Source organism: Myotis nattereri, assembly GCF_964212035.1.
Source record: "Myotis nattereri genome assembly, chromosome: 12".
In the NCBI taxonomy this organism is placed as follows: domain Eukaryota; kingdom Metazoa; phylum Chordata; class Mammalia; order Chiroptera; family Vespertilionidae; genus Myotis; species Myotis nattereri.
The window spans coordinates 19,487,530-19,510,855 of record NC_138087.1 but is presented as its reverse complement, the minus strand read 5'-3'; the positions used below and the strand labels follow the sequence as shown (position 1 = coordinate 19,510,855).

Sequence of the window (23,326 nt, the reverse complement as noted above, 5' to 3'; positions counted from 1 at the left end):
ACAACAGGCAGACCTCCTGCTTGTACAACAGGCAGACCTCCTACTTATACCACAGGCAGACCTTGGGGTTTACTGTGCTTCACAAATGTTGTTTGTTTTATAAATTGAAGGCAAGACCCTCCACTAGCAAAAAGATTACTACCAATTTTTTTGTGGTAGTCTGGACTCAAACCCACATCTCTGGGGTATGCGAGCATCACAAGTAAACTGTTAGAGCCAAGACTTAGTGTTTTGACCCAGCTGTCCAGTATCTGGTGTGTGCGCTTATGTGTTTGTGTACACACACACAAGCACACAAAAATTTAGGAAACCAACTCACTTTCTTTCAAGGGTAGCCTGTCCTTGGTGAGCCTGACTGGCATAAACCATATACCATTAAAAAAACAGGGGAGCCTGGCCACAGTGGCTCAGTGGTTGAGTGTCAACCTAGGAACCAGGAGGTCACAGGTCGATGCCTGGGTTGCAGACTTGATCCCCAGTGGGGGGCATGCAGGAGGCAGCCAATCAATGATTCTCTTTCATCATTGATGTTTCTATCTCTCTCTCCTTCTCCATTCCTCTCTGAAATCAATTAAAAATCTGTTATTTAAAAGAAACAGGGAAGTTACAGGAAATACTTTGGATTGTTTTTGGCATGTCCCATCTCTCAAATAGGCCCGCATGAAAATTTGTATGAGATAAGAGATATGTATATATGTGTGTAATATATGGAAAAGAAATATATATCGTATGATCAAGAGAAAAAAGGATAATGAAAATGTTATTACAAGCCCTCCCAGAGACAAAGAAAGTTTTACCTATACATAGTTTATAAATACGGCATAAGTCATAAAAAATTTATTCAATAGGTAATTTAAAAGGAATAGCCCTTAAAATATTACTAGTACATTACTGGCCCCTACAACATCACTACATGTTTTATAATTTCAAACCCTGCCAAGGTATTTTTCTCTCAACATGATTAGACATTAGAGAATAATCACAGGGAACGCTTTTCTAAATGAACTGATTTGCAGGACTAATAGTCTCATTTGAGACAATCCCTCATTCTCCAAATACCTGTTAGACACCTGAGCTGTATATTCCCCCCCGAACAGTTTTAACAGAAAGTAATTACTATATTCCTAAAGCCTTCTATATGGCAGTTGTGACAATTTTACAAAAATGAGTGTTTTTAAGGAAAACACTTACCACCAGCCTTCACTGGACATAATCAAGAGATCGTATCATTCATTCATTGTCATTCATAGAACTCCTCCAGAAATTTAAAGAGGGGCAGTGCCTTGGTTGCTCCTCTGCCCCAGGTGTGTGGGAGCACCTCGCTTTACCTTCAGAAGGCAGTCCTGCGCTATTTAATTACACTGCTGGGAGCACTGAATGGTAGGCACCATGTCCTTTCCCTGGGTCTTGCTGAGTGATAGCATCAATAACATTCACTGGCTGTAATTAAACAGCCAAACAGGAGACTCTTTGCCACTTGGTAAATCAATGTTCTCTAATACTCAGAGAACAAAGCACAGAGGTGAGAGGGGTGTTTTCAGCCCTCACCTTCACAGTTCATTTGACTTTGTGCGCCAGAGTAGTTTGCAGACAATGCATATTTCACAATTCCCCCAAGACACTGGTTAATGAAGAAGAACTAAAGAAAATCCTGCAAGTTGGTGACGATGACTTATTAACCCATTTTTGCAAATCTGAGCAGAACAGAGGCATGCTAAGCACTTGGCAATACTATACACGGCTTTCATATAACTTTGGGACTAAATTCAGCTTGTAAGTCAAAAGGTTTATAAATTAAGGCAGCATACATTAATTTTTTCCTTTAAATATTTATCATATGTGCTGTGTAGATGTTCTTATGATAATAGAGCAAATTCCGATTTGTTCAAACCCTGACTAGAAAGTTCAAATATCCAGATACTGGGGAGGGCTGGGAGAAGCATGCAGTTAGGAACCTATAAATGAGTCAAATTTTAATTGCATTGTAAAAGCAACTTCCATAATCTAAGGATTCACAACCACCCTGAATCATGTAATTCAACTCATCTCTATACTCATTTTAAATAAATGGGTGCCAAAAGAACTATACTGTAAATTCCCCATTCTCAGAATCAAATATTAAATGATGTTTATGTACTTGTAATGCTAAAAGTATTTAACGTCATTCAAATGCTCCGAAAATGAGCAAATTGTGTGTGTGTATGAGAGAGAGAGAGAGAGAGAGAGAGAGAGAGAGAGAGAGAGAGAGAGAAATAAGTGTATATTTTTAAAGTAATTCCAGTATTATATTATTAAAAGTATATGTTAATCCTAAATATCCCAGATAGTTTATGATAGAATCTACAAGCAAACATCTTATTTACATACAGATTTCTTTTGAAACCCCAGACCTATGCAAGCACAAATCATTAAGGTCCGCTATGGGTCTCCCATCAGACCCCCACCTGGTAAGACTCACGTGTGGTGGTATTAAAATAAAACTCCCTTGGCCTCATTCTACAGATAAACACATATAATAATTCTTGATTGGGGCCCAGAAACTTGAACTTTATCAACTACCCTACTTCAGTGATCCTGAGAAACAGTCACGTTTTGGAAGTCCCTTCTTTTGAAGGATTTAATATAGATAATCCTCAAACTCTGGGGCGAATTCGGGTTCCCTAGAGAACTCTCCTCCTCACCACCCACCAATGTTAAGTTCCTGGTTTCTGAATAAGACAATTTCCCAGGTATCTTGAAAAGTAAAGGACATGTGAATATAAATTACCCGCAAATACAAAAATGTAAAAATAAAACAAAGCCCGTAAAAATCAATCCAAAGGTATTTCCAGAAAACAGACTGGTTGGGTGTGGCCCAGCTGGATTAGGCAGCCCATCGGCCATGGCCGATCTCCGCAAAGGGCTGCTGTGCTTGATTGATTTGACGAGGTCAGAGCTTTCTAGGCATAAGAACAGGGTGGTCTGGGTAAAGCAAGCGGCAACCTGTGAGATTCTAGAGTCATTTAACAAAATTTGTGGAAACGGAAGCTTTTTCTGGATTGTCTGTCTCCAGGACCAGGCAGGTGTTCTGCTTTTCCTTGCCCTTCCTGCTGCTCACCTGAAGGTCACTTCAAGACTCATTAGCAACCCTGGGAACCTAAGCAGGAAGGATTAAACTTCTCATTCCTGTGGGAGAAGGTAACCTTACACTAATGACCACAAAACAGATCCCATTACCATGATGGATTGATTTTTTTCAAAATCCATCTCTCTATTACTCCAGGTAACTACTGTAATTTTTTAACTATCCGACTAAATATTATGACTTTCTTCAGAGTAAAAGTAGTTTTTTCATTCCTCCCCAACTAGGTTTCTAAAATACAACTTACTATGGAAAAGGAAGATGGGAAAACCACGGGATCGTCTCGACCTCCTCTCTCTCCGAAAGTAACAGGTCAGCACAAGTAGGTCCTACCTCCAGATGTCTAGCAAAATGTTTCACAGTAACTGTGCAGCCTGGTACCATCACCCTCATTTTATAAATGAGAAAACTAGACCGAGAGAACAAAAGCAGAGCTCAAATCCAGGGCTTGTGACTCCAAGTCCTGAGGCAGTATTCAAAGAAGTTCTTCGCAGGAGGGGACGGGAGGGTGGGCAGACCAATAGCAGATTCCTGTATTGTTTTAAAAAATGTAAAGCCCCCTCTCTCACTTGCCCATACACAGTATGTCGAGAAACTTCCCGAAGTAAAAACTCCACAAGTAATTCTGCTGCAGCACTTGCAGCTGAGAGCTGATGCTCAAGGCGATGACAAGAAAACCTGGCATAGGGGGGTAAGAGAAAACGGACACGGGTGCTTTTCTAAAGAGTCCACACTAATTAGAGACAGACCCACTTTGCTGCATTTTTTAAACTAGCATCTATGACCTGTAAGAACCTACCAGAAAAAAAATGGTTAAAGAATGGGTAGCATCCTATAAAACAGAGATTCAGAAAGTTACTGTAACTCCTTTACTGTCCAATTACCAGTGAAATACTGAAATCGATGTTAACTCACTGAGCTGCTTAATATGACCCCCAGATATGTGTTTCCTTCTCAAACTGGAGGTCTCGCTGTCTTGAGTGCTCAGCCTGGAAGATAGCAGAGGTTTCCCGCCACTAGGCACAGCCCCACATCTTCGCACCAACAGAGATCTGATGCGGAAAGTCTCGGGACACTAGATGTCCCAAATTCAGGTCCCCAAGAGAACATCTACTTTGTTTGCAGTGGAACCTACAACCTGGTTCTAAGGAAAACACTTGAATATCGATAATGTGAGATGGAAACTAACAACAATACAAGCTACAGGTACCAGCCAACATTATATTCTGGTCCCAATAACAACTACTGTTAGCCATATTGGTTTTTGAACCAGTCTCTTAACCTGAGCTTCATTTCACTGATCAAAGGGAGTATCTGCCTGCCTACAAGAGATGGCTGTTTTTTGAATCCAGACAAGTAAAAGGATAAAAGCCCTATGAAAACACTACAGAAAGCAGATACAACAATGAATTAAGGGACCCTTCTTCAAAACTTAAGCACACCTACTTAACCTCTCAAGCTAGCTTGATAAGACAGACTGCAGCCACCAAACTGACTTACTCCTGAGCCATCCATAAATGAAAGACAAGCCCTAACCAGCCCTACCCTTCAAGGGCAGGAGGAAAAGCAAGCAGACAGGTACCAACAGTGCTGGCAGAAATGCCTCTGCCGATGCACTTTATGAAACAGGCAGGAACGGCGGAGGCATGCTTAGGTAAGAAAAGGATCTATCGCCAAAACCGGTTTGGCTCAGTGGATAGAGCGTCGGCCTGCGGACTGAAAGGTCCCAGGTTCGATTCCGGTCAAGGGCATGTACCTGGGTTGCGGGCATATCCCCAGTAGGAGATGTGCAGGAGGCAGCTGATCGATGTTTCTCTCTCATCGATGTTTCTAACTCTCTATCTCTCTCTCCCTTCGACTCTGTAAAAAAAAAAAAAAGAAAGAAAAGGATCTATAAACCCCCTCCTTAAAAGAAGATGGTTCAGTCCACAGCAGAGACCCTCTCCACCACTGCCCTCCAGGGCTTACCAGCAGGGATGGGCAGGAAACAGGCTGGGACAGGGGAACCCTCCACCTCACCCTTCCCTCGGTGCGGGCACAGCCTCTGCCCCAACAACTGTGGGAAAGTATCTACAGAAGAGCCACTCAGGGAATATCCCATCACTGCTCTCTGGGAATTTTTGAATGTCTAAGTCCTACTTTGGTGAGAGCATGGAAGGAGCAGAAGTAAGACAACAGGCCTGACGTCAAAACCACCGCGTTGTGGACCCTGCGAGGCCACCCACCCACACTCTCTACATCAGTGGTCGCCAACCTTTTGGACCTCACAGACCACCAGTGGTCCAGGGACCATGGGGGTTAGCGATCGCTGCTCTAGATCATCCTGTACAAGTAACAACCTCGGGGGCTTTTGTGTTTAAAAAAAAAAATCACAGAAGAAATCAACCAATGAACTTGTATGCATATATGCATAACCCATGCACACAGACAATAGTGTGGTGAAGGCCTGGAGTGGGGGGCAGGGATGGGCTGGAAGGGGTCAATGGGGGGAAAAGGGTGACATATGTAATACTTTCAACAATAAAGATTTAAAAAATTAAAATTACTTTTCATGGATTAAAAAATACCATTTCCTTTCCAAATAAATGAATAAAAATAAAAGGAAGTATGTAAAAAAAAATCACAGCTGACAAAGGAGCAGTCTACAGACACAGGCTGGGCATTACACAGATTTCAAACAGGACTGTGCAAACTGGACTCAAAACAGGTAAGAGTTTGTTTAAATGCAACTGAAGAGTTTCTGAAAATCAGATGTAGGTATATACTGTTAATACCTGGCACTTGGCTCTAGAAAGCTCCAGACCAAAAATTAAGTTAGAAAAATATGCCCTCAGTCTGTATTTTTTAAAAGGCAAATAAATTGCTTACTCAGTTTCTACTTTTGCCTCCACTCCCGATATGTACTTTTTATACCTTTTTTGTCCCTCCCCAAACAGAACTCTGACCAGCTAAACAATTTAAGCTAACATTTCAAAAGCTTTCAGTTAATTTGAGGCCTATCCTTCAGACTTACTTCCAAATTTCCCAACTCTGGTCAAGGTAAAAGGGTCATTAATAACCTATATATGCCAGTTTTGAAATAAGGAATATAGAACTACTGTTTTGAAATCTTCCCCTCCTGGACAGTGCTAACGTGATTTAACTGGTTCTGTGATCTTGGACAAAATCTTGGTCTTTGAAGTTTCCATTTACACCTATAAAATTAAAGAGTTTATTTATCGTTTAAAATAGTTCTTACCTCTTCTTTAAAAAGTTTTATAGGAGATGCTTTATAAGCGTGCGAAGCCCATACTTCTTCACCAAGTCCTTGTACCTTCATGGAACATCAACTACATCAGCCAAAGGAACACAAGGGTGGCTTGAGATGCTCCGAGAGATAAAGAGCTCAAATCCCAAGCAGACCTTCCCCTCCTAATAAATACTCAAGTCCAATCCCATCACTGCTCTCCTGGAACTCTGGTGGTTCTCTCTCACCTACCATACAACAAAACCGTGACTCCTGGGCACAGTCCTCCTACCTCCTATGATCCCTATCTGCTCCGGGGCTCATGGCCACCTGACTCCCCAATCCCTGCTCTCTGCTCTAGCTAGCTGCATGTGGTTTCCTTAACATCTGTTTTCAAGCTTCCCTAGAAAAGCATGAGCTTTCGGCATCAGTGCTACTATACAGCCCACTGATAGCCAACAACCCAGAATAGTGCTGCAGGAATTTGGCAGAGCATCTACCAGGTGGCAAGGTCGGAAACTGGCTAAACTTGCACTCCCCGTCCACGGCCTTCCTTTCCTTCTCCACAGGGGGCAGTCGAATTAGGCAGCATCGACAGGCTAGTTACCAATAGGTAAATACCAAGCCTATCCCTGATGAGCCTACACCAAAAAGGTTGAGCTAGAAAAGTGCTTCCCAGCACTCATTTTATGGTGGCTGCTAACTTTCAACAGTGGAAGGAAACAGTTAAAATTACGTCCTCAGTGCTGTATTTCATCACTAAGTCATTCTATAGCAGTGGTTCTCAACCTTCTGGCCCTTTAAATACAGTTCCTCATGTTGTGACCCAACCATAAAATTATTTTCATGGCTACTTCATCACTGTCATGTTGCTACTATTATGAATCGTCATGTAAATATCTGATATGCAGGATGGTCTTAGGCGACCCCTGTGAAAGGGTCGTTCGACGGCCAAAGGGGTCGCGACAGGTTGAGAACCCCACAGGTTGAGAACCACTGTTCTATAGGATAAGCAAGAGCTCATCAAAAATAGTTACTTCATATGCAATTTGGCAGACCATGAAAACTTTTTAAAGAGGAGGTAAGAACTATTTTAAACGATAAATACACTCATTCATTTTATAGATGTAAATGGAGACTTAAAAGACCAAGATTTTGTCCAAGATCACAGAACCAGTTAAACCACGTTAGCACTGTCCGGGACGGGAAGATTTCCAGACAGCAGTTCTATATTCCTCCCGTATTAAAGATAAAGACCAAGCTAAAGAGAAAAGAAAAAAAAGTCTGTGAACATGACATTTACTAATTGAGAAAAGGATAGACTAATTAGGAAAAAGTATAAATTTAACAAAAAAATAAAAGCAATACAGTAGCTTAGAATAAATGTTTATTAGCTTTATTTACTCTCTAATAAACCAAACACTTCAAGGAATAGATATTATTATTTATAATTATTATCCCAAATTTCTTACAACAGAATTTCTCCTTATGTGCTTAAATAGTAGTTTAATTATTTTTAAGAAATTTCACATTATTGCATACCAATTTTTTATTACATTTATTAGGGTAACACTGGTTAATAATATTCTATAATTTTCAGGTGGACAAGATTATAATGGGGTGTTTGTGCACTCTATTGGGTGCTCACCACCTGAAGTCTAGTTTCCTTCTGTTATCATATATTTGACCCCCTTTACCCACTTCGTCCTACCACCACCTTCTTCCCCCACTGGTAATCACCCTTCTGTTGTCTGTATCTATGAGTTTGTTTTTGTTCATTTTATTAGTTTGTTACTTTTTGTTCCATATTCCACAAATGAGTAGAATCATACCATTTTCTCCTTTCCTGTCTGACTTACTTCACTTGAAGTGATAATCTCAAGAGTATCAATTAATTTTTAAGCAAATGTAAAATTTAGCCTGGTCTATGTCTGAATGATTAAGAAAAAGATTCATTTTAATTAAAACCAAACTGAGGTACCTTTCTCCTATTCTGGGAGTACTTTCAGACAGGATTTTTTTCTTTGGGGGGCAGGGAATAGTTGGATTCCTGGAGATAGTAGGAATCCTGGAGTATAGCTATCAATAATAATGAAAAGTTCTATTCCTTGAGATAACAGCTCCTACTTTCCAGATAAAATAAGCTCATTTCAGGAATAATTACGCTTCCTAGGCCTGTAGCCGAAGAGGGAGGAGTCAGGAGAGAAGCCTAAGAGTCCAGGCATCCACTTCACTGTGTGGGTGATAATCACCTAGTCACAGTTCTTGATGGAGAAGAAAGCCTCTAAGTATTTTTAGAAATGCATGATTACACTCTCCTGATCGTGAATTTAAGTGTGATACTATGAACGTAGGCAAAAGGTTAAACATGTTGGCTTTAAGCCATAAATGTTCCATGACTATTTAGATTTTATCAATGCTGTACTTAAACCCCTTTAGAACCAAAATGAGTAATCACACATAGATTGAACAAAGCAGTCACAACCCCTGGTGCCGGAATAGTCCACAAAATGACCGGTTCCTACAGGGGACCAGAGGGCTCTGAGGGGAACCCTGGCCCCTCACCCAGCCCCGGCCTACGATATTTAACATGGCCAGGAAATTTTTCTTGGCCCCTGCACGTCTGAATTGTACATGTGCTACCTTTTCACTACCCTCCCTAATAGCAGACGTTAAAAATATTGTAACATTACATGTCAGTTACCATCTCAATGTCAGGGACAACCTGTACAGGCTTTACTTGTCTCGCTCACCTGCCTCCCAGACAGTTTGGGGATGGTGTAATGTCACCAGCAAGGACAACTAACGGCCATCGCCCCAACCTGAGAAAAAGGGATCTTAGGAAAAGAAAATAAAAATCTTGAGACTTTAACGTATGAATGCTATTACTTAAAATGAATACCTTTCTCAAGTAAATAATAATTAAGGTTTTCTCATATTTAAAAAAATATATTTTATTGATTTTTTACAGAGAGAAAGGGAGAGGGATAGAGAGTCAGAAACATCGATGAGAGAGAAACATCAATCAGCTGCCTCCTGCACACCCCCTACTGGGGATGTGCCCGCAACCAAGGTACATGCCCTTGACCGGAACCGAACCGGGGACCTTTCAGTCCGCAGGCTGATGCTCTATCCACTGAGCCAAACCAGTTAGGGCAGGTTTTCTCATTTCTAAGCCTCACTTTTTAAAAAGTGAAGAGTATGAACTACTTTCTACTCTGAATGCTAAACTATCATTCAGCATGCTCAAGAGAAAGCATGGGTAATACTCCGGTTAAAAGAATTATCCGCAAGAGGATTACAAAGGTAAAAGCTAAAGACAGACTGAACTTTGCATACCAAATTACTGAATATTTAGGAAATCTATTCAAAAAAGAGCACATTTTGGAGGTTCCTAAGTGCTAGGTCTTAGACCTGCCTTCACACGTTACCTGGGAAGCACTTGAAGAGATCCCTGCGTCTCACCTCTGAACACTGACCTCATCGGCCTGAAGTGGCTCCCGGAACCTGCATTACTAACTCCCTCGCCTTGTGATTCTGATGCAACCAGGTCTGGAAGTGCCTGAGGGACTCTGCTTCATGCACTGCAGAAATACTGAATAGTTGTCATTTGTTCAACACAAGATCCATCTGCACAAAACCCTACTGGGCTAATGCTATTAGGAAGCCCGGAGAGAAACTGCTAAATAAACCACGGTTCACAGCACTTGATGCACTGTTTCAATATTCCAATAACTAGGCATTTTACCAAATGCATACTACATGCTACGTGGCTTGGAAAACAACAGAAACCTGCACTCAAGGAGTACAAAAACTCGTGTATACCTGTATATACCATGTATGCTAATTAATCTGCTGCAGCTCTCTTCAGCAAGCATGTCAAACTCGCGGCTCATGGGCCACATGCAGTCCACAATGAATATTTTTGGGGCCCAGCCAATATAACGGTATGTAAGAAATGTTTTAATAAAAATTTCATAACTTAATTTTTACAATATCCTGTTATACATAATTATTAATAACTACAACATTCACTAATGACTGATTACTATAATCATGTTGCATTCATTTCCTTTACACACCCTTACATACAGGTGCACCATTTCTCGCCACTAATACTAGCAGCGAATATTTTAGCAGCCGACTGTCATGTCATTAGTCTTGTACGTACTGACTTGTTTGGTGTGCGCAGTAGGAAATATTTCGCTTTCGGAGAACAAGAAAAATAGGTTTATTTGCATTACGCTTATTAATTTGTGCATTTATTCAGTGTCTGGTAAGTTATTAATTTTTATTAAAATGTTCTATTATTTTATGTTAACGATTACTCATTTATTCCAGCATGTCTCTATTGAAATAAACCTACATTTACATGAAAATTGAAACTTTTGTTTTTCTGTGGCCCACATAAACTTAAACCTTGTTTATTTGGCCTGTGTTAGCCTTTGAGAGTTTGACATGCTTGCTCTACAGGAAACAGGTATCAGAAGACAAGGACTGAGTCCCAGCTGTATTTTTAACTGCCTGATCTTAGCTAAACTACTGGTCTCAACTTTTTTACTGGGGGCAGAGGGTAATGCTTAAGTCTAAATTACATATGGGTGCTTTCAAAACCAAAGATTCCATAGTTTCTCAAGGGTAAAGAGAACAGATTTCAAAGAAGGGGAAACCCAGTCTAGGCTGCAACAACCCAGCAAGGCAGGAGCTGAAGGGAAGACTTCAGATGGGCTCCCAAAGACGGGGAAGGCCACGATTCAACTAAAATGCGTGGGGAAGGGGATGCCAGGGAGCGGGGGCCACATGAGCTATGTGCAGAGGCCAGGAATAAAATCAGCTTGCAAGTGAAGAGCCCGTCTGACTACCGTGGAGGACGGTGATAACATAATATCCATGGGAGGCTCCAAAGTTACGCCACTGTGCCCTCCCTGGGGCACGCCCACTGGAATCTCCTTTCCGAGGGCATTTTCTTTCTCCTAAACTCTAAGGGTCCCCAGGAGACCTGCAAGCAGGGGAGGGCAATGGGCAGCGGCAGCTTGTCCCGGGCTAGCAACACCCTGAACCTGTCTCCAAGGCCCCATTTTCTCTGACTTCCCAGTGAGCTGACGCAGCCCCACCTCGGCTCACTTCTTTCCCATCACCTTCCTAAGGAGCCAAAGCCCGGGGCCTCCCTGTTGCATCTTCTATCCGAGGCCCTCCTTCCTAAGCCAGATGATATGGTGAGGCGGCAGGGAAATACTCGAGAATTCTGAGTGAGAAGTAACAGGAGGAAACTGTGTTTTTCTAAGATTATCCTGACACCTTCCTCCAGGGTGGACTGAAGGAAGGAAAAAAAGAGTAATTTATAGAACAGTATCCCAGGGAACGAAAGGGGCTTAAACGCAGCGTCCAAAAGGTAATTTTGAACACCAGAAAAGAACTGGCTCAAGATGTTGGATAAGAACACAAAACAAATCTAATTGAAAAAAAAATACACAGAGAGAACAAACAGACCAAAAAATGGTACTATGTATGTAGTTTTGGAAAATGGTCTGCTTTGCCTCTCGAGAAATCTGGGCCAAAGTGAGGAGACCAGCTGTTATCTGATATTTTTGAAGGAACCGAATGGGGGTGGGGAAGGAAGTAGCCTGCTGCTTACCCACCACTCCCATCCCCATTTCAGAAAATCAGAAGAGAAGTAGCAGATGTCACAGAGTAAAAGCCACAAGGCATGACTGTCCTATCTTCCATGTATTCCGCCCAGGCCAGCTGGGCCCTGCAGAGAAGGCCAGCGATGGACAGTGAGGAAGCAGCTGTCGTCAAAGGGTTTTCTTGCAGGAGATTGGAATCTATTCTACGGCGACCTGTTTCCCCTGCATTTCTGCTTTCTTGTGGACAACGTGACAAAGGACTGACTTCGAGCAAACTAACTCACTAGAATAAAATAAGGGTGGTTATTTCTGAAATGAGCCATCCCAACCATCTATTTTAATTTCTTAACCACAACCCAGAACTTCAAAATTATGATCACTTAGCAGCAATCCTGGCAATAAATTAAGTTGGGAGGCCCATGAAAATGTGCTACAGGATAAAGAACACAAAAATCAATCCAAAGATAATCAGATATCGGATATCTTTTTTAATAAGAGCATTTGATTATTCATTAATAGTGCTTTTAAAAGGATCATCTCTGTGATACAAACCAAAAGTATGCCGAGTAGGAAGAACAATTAGAAAAAGCAGTCCAGACTGGAAAACCAAGGTCAAAGCAAACTTAAATCTTGGTGAGCAGAGACTAAATCAGAGATCTAATTTTTTCCCCTCAAATTCAGATAACAGCAACCAATTCATTTTCTGACTCACGGGTGAATCTTTTCATACATAGGACATGTTCTTGATCAAGAAACATGTAGAACTCTTGAACATCTTACATCCAAGTATATTTGGGGGCCAACACATGTACTTTTCCTTTGGAGGAGTCAGGAGCTGGGAGGCATTTTTTTCTATGGGCCAATAAATATAAAGAATGAGGTGACAAAACTTCCCAGGGCTAATGAAGTACTTTAACTGACAATTCTAAGAGAAGCCACTTTTAAGCACAAAGATGACACTGCGTTTCCAGATGCCTGAAGAAACGAGCAGAAATCTCCTAGACAAGTCTCTAAAGCAAGATGAATGCCACAGTCAGCCTTGACTAACTTCCCCTCACCACTTCAGGCTATAATCTGAGCAGACTTCTTAAATCAAGGGTGGGAAACAGGTTCCAACTCAAGTCAATTGATTGAGGTTGTCTGGAACACTATTTTGAAAAATATTTGGGAGCCACATCCAAACTCAGGGAGAAAGACTGCGGTGATTGATTGGCAATGTCTGCACCAAGCAGGAGAGGGAAAATCGATGGCTCCTGTACTAAGAGTTTGCCAGAGGCAACATCCCTTTTATTTTCTAAAGGGAAAAAAAAATCTATACGGCCAATTGGATTAACTTCTTACCAGGGAGAATCCACATAAGAACTTCAAAAATCCACACACACACACACACACACACAACCCACAGAAAAATATCCACAAAATTATTTACCATGTGTCTTAAAAAGAAAAATATAACAGGAGGAATAACCTGTGTGGCATGTGCGTGCTCTTTGCCAGTCTCTTCAAAGCCAAGTTGAACCTGCTAGATAAGAGCCAACCTCCAGCCCAAGGTCTTTTTATAGACCATGAACTATAGGTTTTTATATTTTTAAATGATTTGGGTAAAATTTTAAAAAAACCATTTTGCAGCACGCAAACATTACACGAAATTCGCCTGTTGGGGTCCATAAATAAAGTTTTAGAGGATCACAGCCACACCTATGAGTTCATGTAGTAGCTATGAACTAAAGCCACAAGAGCAGAGCTGAGAAGCTGTGACAGACACTGTGTAGCCCATAAACCTTAACATATTTGCCACCTGGCCCTTAACAGAACAAGTATGCCATTACTAGAAGAACTGGCCTAAGGATTCCTCGAATTATATGGCAGGTAATTAGCTATAAAGAAAGATTTGATTCACTAGGTTTCATAAGGTACTTGTCTTAAAAAGTTGCTACTGTCCCTTTGTTAATACAGGAGTGATTACATAAAGTACTCCCAATTAAACTTTCCCCATCGTGTAACAAAACAAAAAATTCCGCTAAACCCCCAGAGAAGTGTCTATGTGGGCACAAAATGAGTAAAGGAAAGCACTACAAGTAGACCTTAATCTTTTTAAATCTCTGTTCTCCAAGTAGATATTTTAAAAAAAAATCAACATACTTTTATTGTTTTGGTTTGAAGTCTCAATCCATTCAGGGTGTTGATTGCTTTCTCTGCATCCTTGGGGTCAATGTAGTTCACAAAGCCGTATCCCAAGCTCTGTCCTAATGAAAGAAAGGAAGAAGACATACATCAGTTCTACATGCTGATGACAGAGATCCCCTTTCATGCCAGCATATGGTCTTGCCATTAACACCAGCATTTTTCATCCATAGTAAAAAGAAGTCCCCTTTAGTTCTTTCAGAAAGATAGGCATGATCTTTTTCATCTCCTGTCTACTACGTTTGCACGTTTACACATCAGTAAAAACTCAGCAAGTTGTGCCACTTAAAAAAAACACCCATCCCCAGAGTTGCAGCACACAGGCCCTGCCTGAGCCGGAAGAGCGCACAGCAAGGCAACAATCAGCTTTGGAAACCAGATATTTTATATCTACATGGAGTGGGCTCCACGGGCACGACTTTTTCGCTTGTTTCCTACCCATAATATGGGAAGGCAGGAAGCACCACCCAAAAACCTGTCCCTGTTCTGTACATTGCGCCCTGACAAACTTACAGCCTTTACCAAGTACAATTATGTCAGAGTCTAAAATGGTGAAAAATCGTATGTATGTGTGTGTGTTAATGTGTGTGTGTGTGGGCATGGGCAAAAGAAGGTTTACAGTTGTAATACAAATAAATAATTAGTAAATAATACAAGAATAACCACTGTTTTGTGTACTCACAATGGTAAACCTACTTTTGCCCACTGCTGTATGTATGCAGACATTTATAAATAAACTGAGTCCAATTTCCTAAAAGGGGTGTGATGGCCTAGATGAGGAATACAGGGAAATAGGAACACAAAGATTTGCACTAAGGATGCCCAAGCGCATGAGAACATGTGGGAAGGAAAAAAATAGCACAGACAAAAATAACAAAACAGGATGTTTGGAGTAAGAGTTACTTCAAAGAAGTATTCTGATGGCGGCTTTTCCCTATCGTATGAGCCCTCTCACCCCGGGCTCAATAATGCCCCAACTCTGAAACAATAGGAAATAACAAGGGGTTGGAATCAATGAAATGCACATGTTAGGAAAGCCAATCCTAGAGGCCTCAATTTTTCAACAAAGGGCAAGTTTCTCAGATTGAAAAGGTGAGCAGCACTACAAAAACGGACATAAAAAAGGCATGGTCCACTGAAAGGAAAGCCAAACTTAATGCAGGTTTTCCTGGAAGCTGCCTAGTAAGGTCCAAATGCTTTGCATTAAATACCATCTTTGGCCCTGGCCGGTGTGGCTCAGTTGGTTGAGCATCATTCTGTGCACCAAGAGGTCGCTGCTTCAATTCCGGGTCAAGGCACAAGCTCCGGGGCTTAATCCCTAGCAGGGGGCATGCAGGAGGCAGCTGATTGATGTGTCTCTCTCTCCCGCTCCCTTCCTCTCTCTCTCTCTCTAGAATCAATAAAAACTATTTTAAAAATAAATACCATCTTTGTATCAATTTCCTAAAGAGATGAGGGATTTTTTCCTTTTAAGGCAGGGGTGGGGAACATCCAGCCCTATAAGGCCCACAAAATCATCTGGTCTGGCCCTCCCAAGGCATTAGGGGTGAGCTAATTAAATGTTTGACCAAATATAGCAGGCTAATTTTTAAGTTGATAATTTCATATGGCCTTGGAATGATGTTATAAATATCAAATGGCCCTTGAGGGAGAAAGAATCTCCACCCCCGTTTTAAGGGATACCTTAGTGGTTATGAATACTGCAATTTCGGACAGCCACTCTGGTTACCCTAATGTGGTTCCTTATAACTACACAGAAAACAAGAAAGACAGAGGGGGGGGGGGGGGGAGAGGAGAAAGTGGGGGGTGGAGGTGAGGAAAGGTAGGGAGGCAGGCTAAACACAGTACCTAATAATCATGAAAACTTGTGGTTATACTCTGGAGACCACTATCCCTATTTGGCCTAATCATTGCTAACTTATGCCCTCTTATCAAATAGTGTTTTTTTTTTCTTGTTTGTTTTGTTTTTTTGAAGGTGGGGTAGGGGACAGCTAGAGTTAACTCAGTTCACCATTTCCTCTCATACTAATCATAGAGATCGTGTTTTACTCACGGTTCTATTTTCTAAACGTTGCAGGTGAAACCATTGTGCTTTTAAGCACTCAGCTGTATACTATTTCGACAAACACCACGTGTGCACTGCATGCATGGTGAGTGCCTTCTTAGGAAACATGCCTCAGCTCTGCTGTTGCTGAGAAGGATTCAAATTGGCTGAACATAAAAATATCTGCTCAACGAAGCAGTTTATGATGAAAAGAGCACGGGCTTTGGAGAAAGACACAAGGACTTCCAATCCTGGCTGTGCCACTTACAGCTGTGGGGCTCTGAAGAAGCTCCTTAACCTCCCTGAGTCATAACTTCCTTATTTCTAAAACGAGAAGAAAAATCCCTACCCAATGAGGTTGCTCCAACAGTGATGAGAACATTTGCTGTGGATGGAAGATAATTCTGGCGGAAAGATAAAGTGAGGAGCCCTGGTCGGTGTGCTCAATGGTTAGAGTATCAGCCCACACATTGAATCGGGTTCGATTCCCAGACAAGGGTGCATACCTGGGTTGCAGATTTAACTCCCTGGCCCCATTTGGGGCACATGTGGGAGACAACCAATTGATGTGTCTCTCTCACATTGGTGTCCCCCCACCCTCCTCCCCTCCCTCCTTCCCTCCCACACTCTCTAAAAATCAACGGAAAAAATATCCTAGGGTGAGGACTGACAAAAAAAAAAAAAGAAAAGAAAAAGAAAAACATGAAGTGAGGAAAAAGTATGTATTTCCACTATATGTTAAGGTGTTTAATACAACCAAAAAACTTATATGTGTATATGCATGGACACAGATAATAACACTTTGGTGAAGGCCTGAAGGGCTGCAGGGTAGAGGGGGTCCATGGGGAGGAAAAGGGATATCTGTATTACTTTCAACAATAAAGACAAATTCACAAATAAATTAATTAATTACATTAAATCAGGAAGATGGGAAACAGAAAGGCAAGCCAAACACTGTGTCCCTTGGTCACACTGCTCTTCTATGACAAAATAAATCAAATCATCAATTGCACCAGCATTAGGAGTCCATTTCTCCTAGCTTCTGGCACTACCCTCACACCTGCAGTTCAGCAGCTTCTAATCACAGTGCTTTCTCTATCCTGGCTGCACAGTAAAATAATCTACGAAGCTTAAAAAAACAACAACTGATGTCCCAAGACCCAGTCCCAAAGGTGTTTATTTTATTGGTCTATTACAAAGCACTGGTACTAGGTTTTATAAATCCTGGTGACCAATGCTGCTGCTGTCACAGTTTTGATGGTGAGAGATACACAAGGGCTACAAATGAGGCTTCTGGAGCCCGAGGAGGGCCGGGTGCTGTGGTCTAGACGTGTGAAGGGACTCTGCAGGGAAGGGAGCCTTTTACAGATGCGTTTTTAAGATAATAAGTGAATGTCCTTCTAAAGTCATCACGTTCTCCATCACTTCAGAGAAGCAGTTCCCCGGCCGGCTGAGGTCACTCCTGGGCACAGCAGTGCCTGCGGAGCTGGGTCACTGGGTGAAGTGAAAAGCCCGTCCTGCCCGTCCCTGCTTAGCTGTCTCCCAGGCTGGCCTCTGAGCTCTCACTCCCAGTGCACTGGGCTCTCAAAAGCTTGCTAAGTGAGTAAATGAGAAGTGTTATGGCTTTGTGTATTTAACCAAAGGTATTATCAATCACCATCACATGGCCCATCCATTTAATGGATCTTTGACCTCACCCCCTCGAGCAACCATGGCTAGCTATCATAAGGATGAGTCAGCCAAATTGCTACTGCTATGAGCCCAAGCAAACTAAGCTGAAAGGGTGTATCTGCTGCTAAAAGGCTGCATTCCTAACTACACTCTCCTAGATGCATTAAAATGTTGGCACTGGAACACAAAAGAGTTAGGAACCTCCCAGGTTTTCTTTTTAAACTGAGTTAGCCAAGTCAGCCAATATTTATTAGATGTTTAAAATAAATAAAAATATCACAGATGATAACAAGATAGGCAAGACTCTCCCATTCTCACCTTTCAGCTATATCATGTTTTACTATTTAAATTTAGTCTCACATTAATCATGTGAGGTACTCATTCTTCTCCTGCAGGTAGAAATGATATCTGAAGGTAGGCAAGGTCAATCAGCTTCTTCAAACTAAAAAAAGCAGGTAGGAAGCTGTGGTTAGGACTGGAATCCATGACCCTCAAATGCTATATTCTTCTCCACTCAATTCGAACTAGTTTATATCTGAGCCCAGAACAGCTTCAATATATGCCTGAAGTGCCATGTAACAGGCAGGCATTTTCTAACAGGGCTCTGTTAGCAAAAAAAAAAAAAAAAATTGTTTTTCAATAGTGGCCCACTGTTTTTCAAATTCCTATAATTCTTATACAAATATCAGTTTCCCTATATATAAATTACTCTGCTGTTATTAATTCCTATGACAAAGTAAAGTGTATCTTATATAGTGCCTATTTCAGGTTATTATAAGTGAGTGCAGATTTTTTAAAAATAAAACTATGTCAAGCCCTGACTGGCTTGGCTCAGTGGATAGAGCATCGGCCTGCGGACTGAAGGGTCCCAGGATGGATTCTGGTCAAGGGAATGTACCTTGGTTGCGGGTACATCCCCAGTAGGGGGTATGCAGGAAGCAGCTGATCGATGTTTCTCTCTCATTGATGTTTCTAACTCTCTATCCCTCTCCCTTCCTCTCTGTAAAAAATCAATAAAATATAAAAAAAAAAACTATGTCAAGTCAAACATCAATAAAAAATATATAGCCTGGATCTACTTTTCCCCGCTCTTATATTCATCAGCTAGTAACAGTCATAACCCACCAGGGAAGGCTTCAAGCCAAGCCTCGTTTATCCATAGCACCCATATCTACTTTTCAAATCATTCTGAATTTAGAATGTGCATATTGACAATCCCAAAACGAAGAATCATTTCTTTAAAAAATTTATGAAGCTCTACATTTAAATTCCAAATATAGCCATTATGGAAATCAATATGATTAAAAGAAAATTTTGAACAAAATGACAAAACTAAGGCATGCGTGCGTGCTCGCTCTCTCTCTCTCTCTCTCTCTCACACGCACACACACAGAGAGACACATACACACAGATACACACACACATATATATATATACACACACATATATATAATCTCCTGGCTTTAGAAACCAAAAAACAATGCCTTCTGGTAACTGAACATCAGGAATGAGGTCAGCACTCCTTGTCCCCACAAACTACCTACAGCCGCAGACTATTAGGGATCTTGGAACCATTAAACCAAGACTTGGCCCCGACAGCCACGGCAGGGACTTCGCTATGGAGCAAACTATGTGAAGAGTCATACAGCCTAAGACCTTCACACAGGACTGAGAACTCCAGGTCGACATGCACTTCAGCACATGTATTATGTACACTGCGTGCGTGAGTGCCTTTGTTTCGCGTCCTCTCTTTTAAGCTAACACATTTGCCACAATAAAGGATCTCTTCTTCCCAAGAGACGAAACGCGCTTCTAAACTGTGCTTGGCAAAAAGAAAACGGTTACAGACAGGCTGCTTAGAACCAAGGTCAAGTAATCTAAAGCACAGAGCGGAGACTCTCACAGGCCTCTGAATGGGACCGGGGCCTGGTGAGAGCCACGTGGGGGTCAGAGCAGGAAGGGCAAAGCAGGAAGAGGATCCATGTAGTGACAAAGTGCTGGTGGCAAACACAGTAAACTCCGGTTTATGCCAAACTGTGCATAATTCAAACCAGCAGCATTCCCTTGCCACCTACACTGCTTTTAATGGCACACTTTAATTAAAATTTTAATTGCATATTTTAATTAAAAACACACAATCTTCTGGACCCATTTAATTCAAAGGTCACTTTATTTAGTCTTTTCTACTTCAAATTACTACCACTGTACAGAATTGTCCCCTCAGGTTTAAAGGTAAAGGCAATAGACTGCCATAATTCTTGATTATAAACCTGGCACATTAACTTAATTTTATCCAACCAATATTAAGTGAGAACGTTCTCAACATGGAACTGTAAAAAAATAAAATTCTGTATTTAAAAAGAAGGTCATACCACATTATTTTTCAGCAACATTTAGCATTCATTTGCTCAACAATTATAGAAAGTCTACTTTTTGGTAGTCCCTGAGTTTACAGCAAAGAGACAAAAAATTCCTCTTCATAAAACTTATATCCTGGTAGAAGGGACAAAAGAAATATCTACCATGAAGAAAATAAGAGCTAAGAAAGGAAAAGGAAGCAGAGAGGTGAGACTGTGGGGAGTGGGGGGTCGAAGGGGCCAGGGCTGCTATTTAAACACAGTGGTCAGAGTGGGTCTCATCCTGAAGGTCGCATTTGGTCTAAGACTTGATGGAAATAGCATGAAGTCTAACAGGGAAGCTGTGCAAGCTGACGTATTTCAGGGCCTGTTCTACGAGACAGGTATCACCTCCTGCCAGGTCTCCCAGCTCAATCTGTCCCTCTGCCTCAGCACAGGTCCTCATGTCTTGTCTGGAGGACTGCTACAATACCCTGTCCCCAGCTTGCCTTCCCAGATTCCTGTTAACTTCAAAACCACTCCTCCTCCATCACAATGTTATCTGGTGATCTCTCTAAAAGACAAACCTGACTGTGCTCTAATCTCCAAGGTCATCTTCGTCGTCTTGCTTACGTTCACCGCTCCGACACATATTCCCTAACGTGCACATCCCATTGTCTTGCTACTGGAACTGGACATCTCAAACTGCCAACCCCCGTATGTCCTCTGAGACTTTCTCTGAGACCATTACCTACCTCAATTTGTCCCACTCTAATACACCGTGTTCCATGATCCTCCTAGTCCTCCCGCAGTCCTTACATTATCCTTTTATCTTAGTACATACATGGTTATCGGGTCAATCTGGATGCCTCCCCTTTAGACTGTTGAGCTCAGAAGACCCCACCACAGATTATTAACTACATGGTCACTGAATGGAAAAAAATGAACGAATGAACAAGCGAGCTAATGAACAAGGAACAAACGAAGAAACAGCCATCTGCCTTCCAGGAGCTTATGGTGAAGAAGAGAGATGCCCTTATAAACATGCTCCCCATGTCCCTACATTGTACCAGATGGATGACTGAACAAAGGAAGACAAGATGCTCAAATGTTACCGTATTTCTGACTTTATGAGGGAGTGATGTGAGAGATATTTTTAAATAATCCCTGTAAAATTTTTCATATGAAAATTTTCTACAAATACCATTTAAATCAAGTCCCAATTTTAAAAAAATAATGTCATCTCGAGTAATTTGATAGATTTACATAAATCTGTTTCACAAATGTGTAAGTATGAATTATGGCATGTCAGCATATAATTTTGTTGAAAGTGCTTTCTCGCTAATATAATTAAGTCTGCCGAGACTATTCAAGTGCAAGTCAAATAAAATGCAGAGTGAATTCTATAAAAACCGGGTAGGTGAATCAACATTTAAAGGTGACTACACTGATTGATGTGTATCTATTATTTCATTTAGAGCAGTAGTAATGTATTATGAAATAAAAAAGGACAAAAAAGCAGCATGAATCTCTTTTAAATCCCAGTTAACAGGAACAGGTCACTATGGTAGGGTCCTCTCTGACAAGCAAGAGTATTTGCAACCGAAGGACTAATAATGTAACACTTGGCGGGGGAGAGGGGGGCGGAGAGACAAATTTAAACTATCTCCAGAAACAGCCCCTAAATAAAACTGCATCCCTTAACATTTAAAAAAAAAAAAAAGTAAGCAACTTGATTTAGAAAAGCAACTTTTCACTCCAAGGTGTGTGTGTAGGGCGGGGGGTGGGGGGGGAGAAGGGGGACAATATTGGTTTTTAAGACACACCCACTGCTTTCCCTCATTTTAATACCCTTCCTTTTTCCTCCCCAAACATACAACGAAGCTGCAAATGTGCTGTATTTTTCAGATGGACTTTCTGTTCTTGGGCACTCATTACATGTGTCTGTTCAGACAGGCTGTGCACTGCAACTCTGGCACCAAAGCAATGTACAGCAGACTTGACAAAGGAGCTTTTGAATATCTTCTATCTGATGTGTAACAAAACCGTGCAGGTACCGCATGTGAGGGGAAAGGTTTGAGAGAATCTTAGAACAACAGAGGGGCGCAATCTTCTCTAGCCACGTTCCTCTCCGAATGTTAATTCCTGACTCAGCCTGAGTCCCCTCCAATGCAGCAGGTCTCCCAGTTAAACAGTCTGATGCACGCAGGTCAAATGAAAGGGGTCCTCCTGGCCGCCCTCTAATGAGAGGTCAAATGGTGGAGTGGGAGACCGGTGGGATGCTGTCACTGCAGACCAAGTCAGCCTCCCTGAAAGCTTGGAGCACTCCGACCAGCGCCCCAGAGATCATCACCAGGGCTTAGCACGAGGCTGGAGAATTCAACCTAGACATTCGCATAACACAGAACAGATGGCTCCCTCCGCAGCCTTTTCCACCCAAATGCTGATCAAGCTGGCCTCCCTACTAAACGGCCCCAAGATTTTAAAGCGCTTTTCAGGACTTCACAGAGAGTTGGAGATGTAACCTAGAAATGTTTAGATTGGAACTTGTCTGCTGAAATCGAAGTTGTCAATAGTGATCATTTGGTAAATATCCCCTAAGTGGCCTAATTCTAGACAGAGCAGGTAATGACCTGGGCACCAGGGTATTTTCTTTTCTGGTTCATTTTAATGGCCATATCTGTCCTCAGATTATGTAACTGGTAGAGGTCTATTTTCCTAAAGCGCCAGTCCCAGTAATTATGAATCTGCTGGCAATGCAGCGTGACCTTGCTTAAGTTGGCGAAACTGTGGGCTCTTAATACATCACAATTTCAGGAAACATTAAGAACTCCCACACAATTCAGTCCTGAGCTGTGGAGCACAGCAACGGCATATTAAACCCTCTAAGTCCTCCATCCTGCACCTGGGTACTAAGATGTCTTGTATCCAAGACCAGGAAGATTGGGAAAAATGCTCTTTATCTAAAGTGGGAAAACAAACCAATTTACCTGGAATGCACATCCTCGGTAGGATAAGGCTTAAACTCAGCAGGCTCTCTAGCTTGAGAGAAAAGTGAGTGACTTATTGTAGCATCTGAGCACCGCTGCTAAGACAAAAGCCAGTTCTCATTACTTA

At 41.7% G+C, this 23,326-nt stretch overlaps 1 protein-coding gene across 9 annotated transcripts in view; it reads right to left on the bottom strand.

Annotated features, from left to right (window-relative positions):
- ELAVL2 (ELAV like RNA binding protein 2) overlaps positions 1–23,326 on the bottom strand; it is a 164,129-nt gene that overhangs the window by 26,954 nt on the left and 113,849 nt on the right. For all 9 annotated transcript variants that reach the window (XM_081103025.1, XM_081103021.1, XM_081103023.1 and 6 more), the window contains one exon: positions 14,117–14,220. In XM_081103025.1, the coding sequence (XP_080959151.1) occupies positions 14,117–14,220 (104 nt within the window). The remainder of the gene's footprint in view (positions 1–14,116; positions 14,221–23,326) is intronic.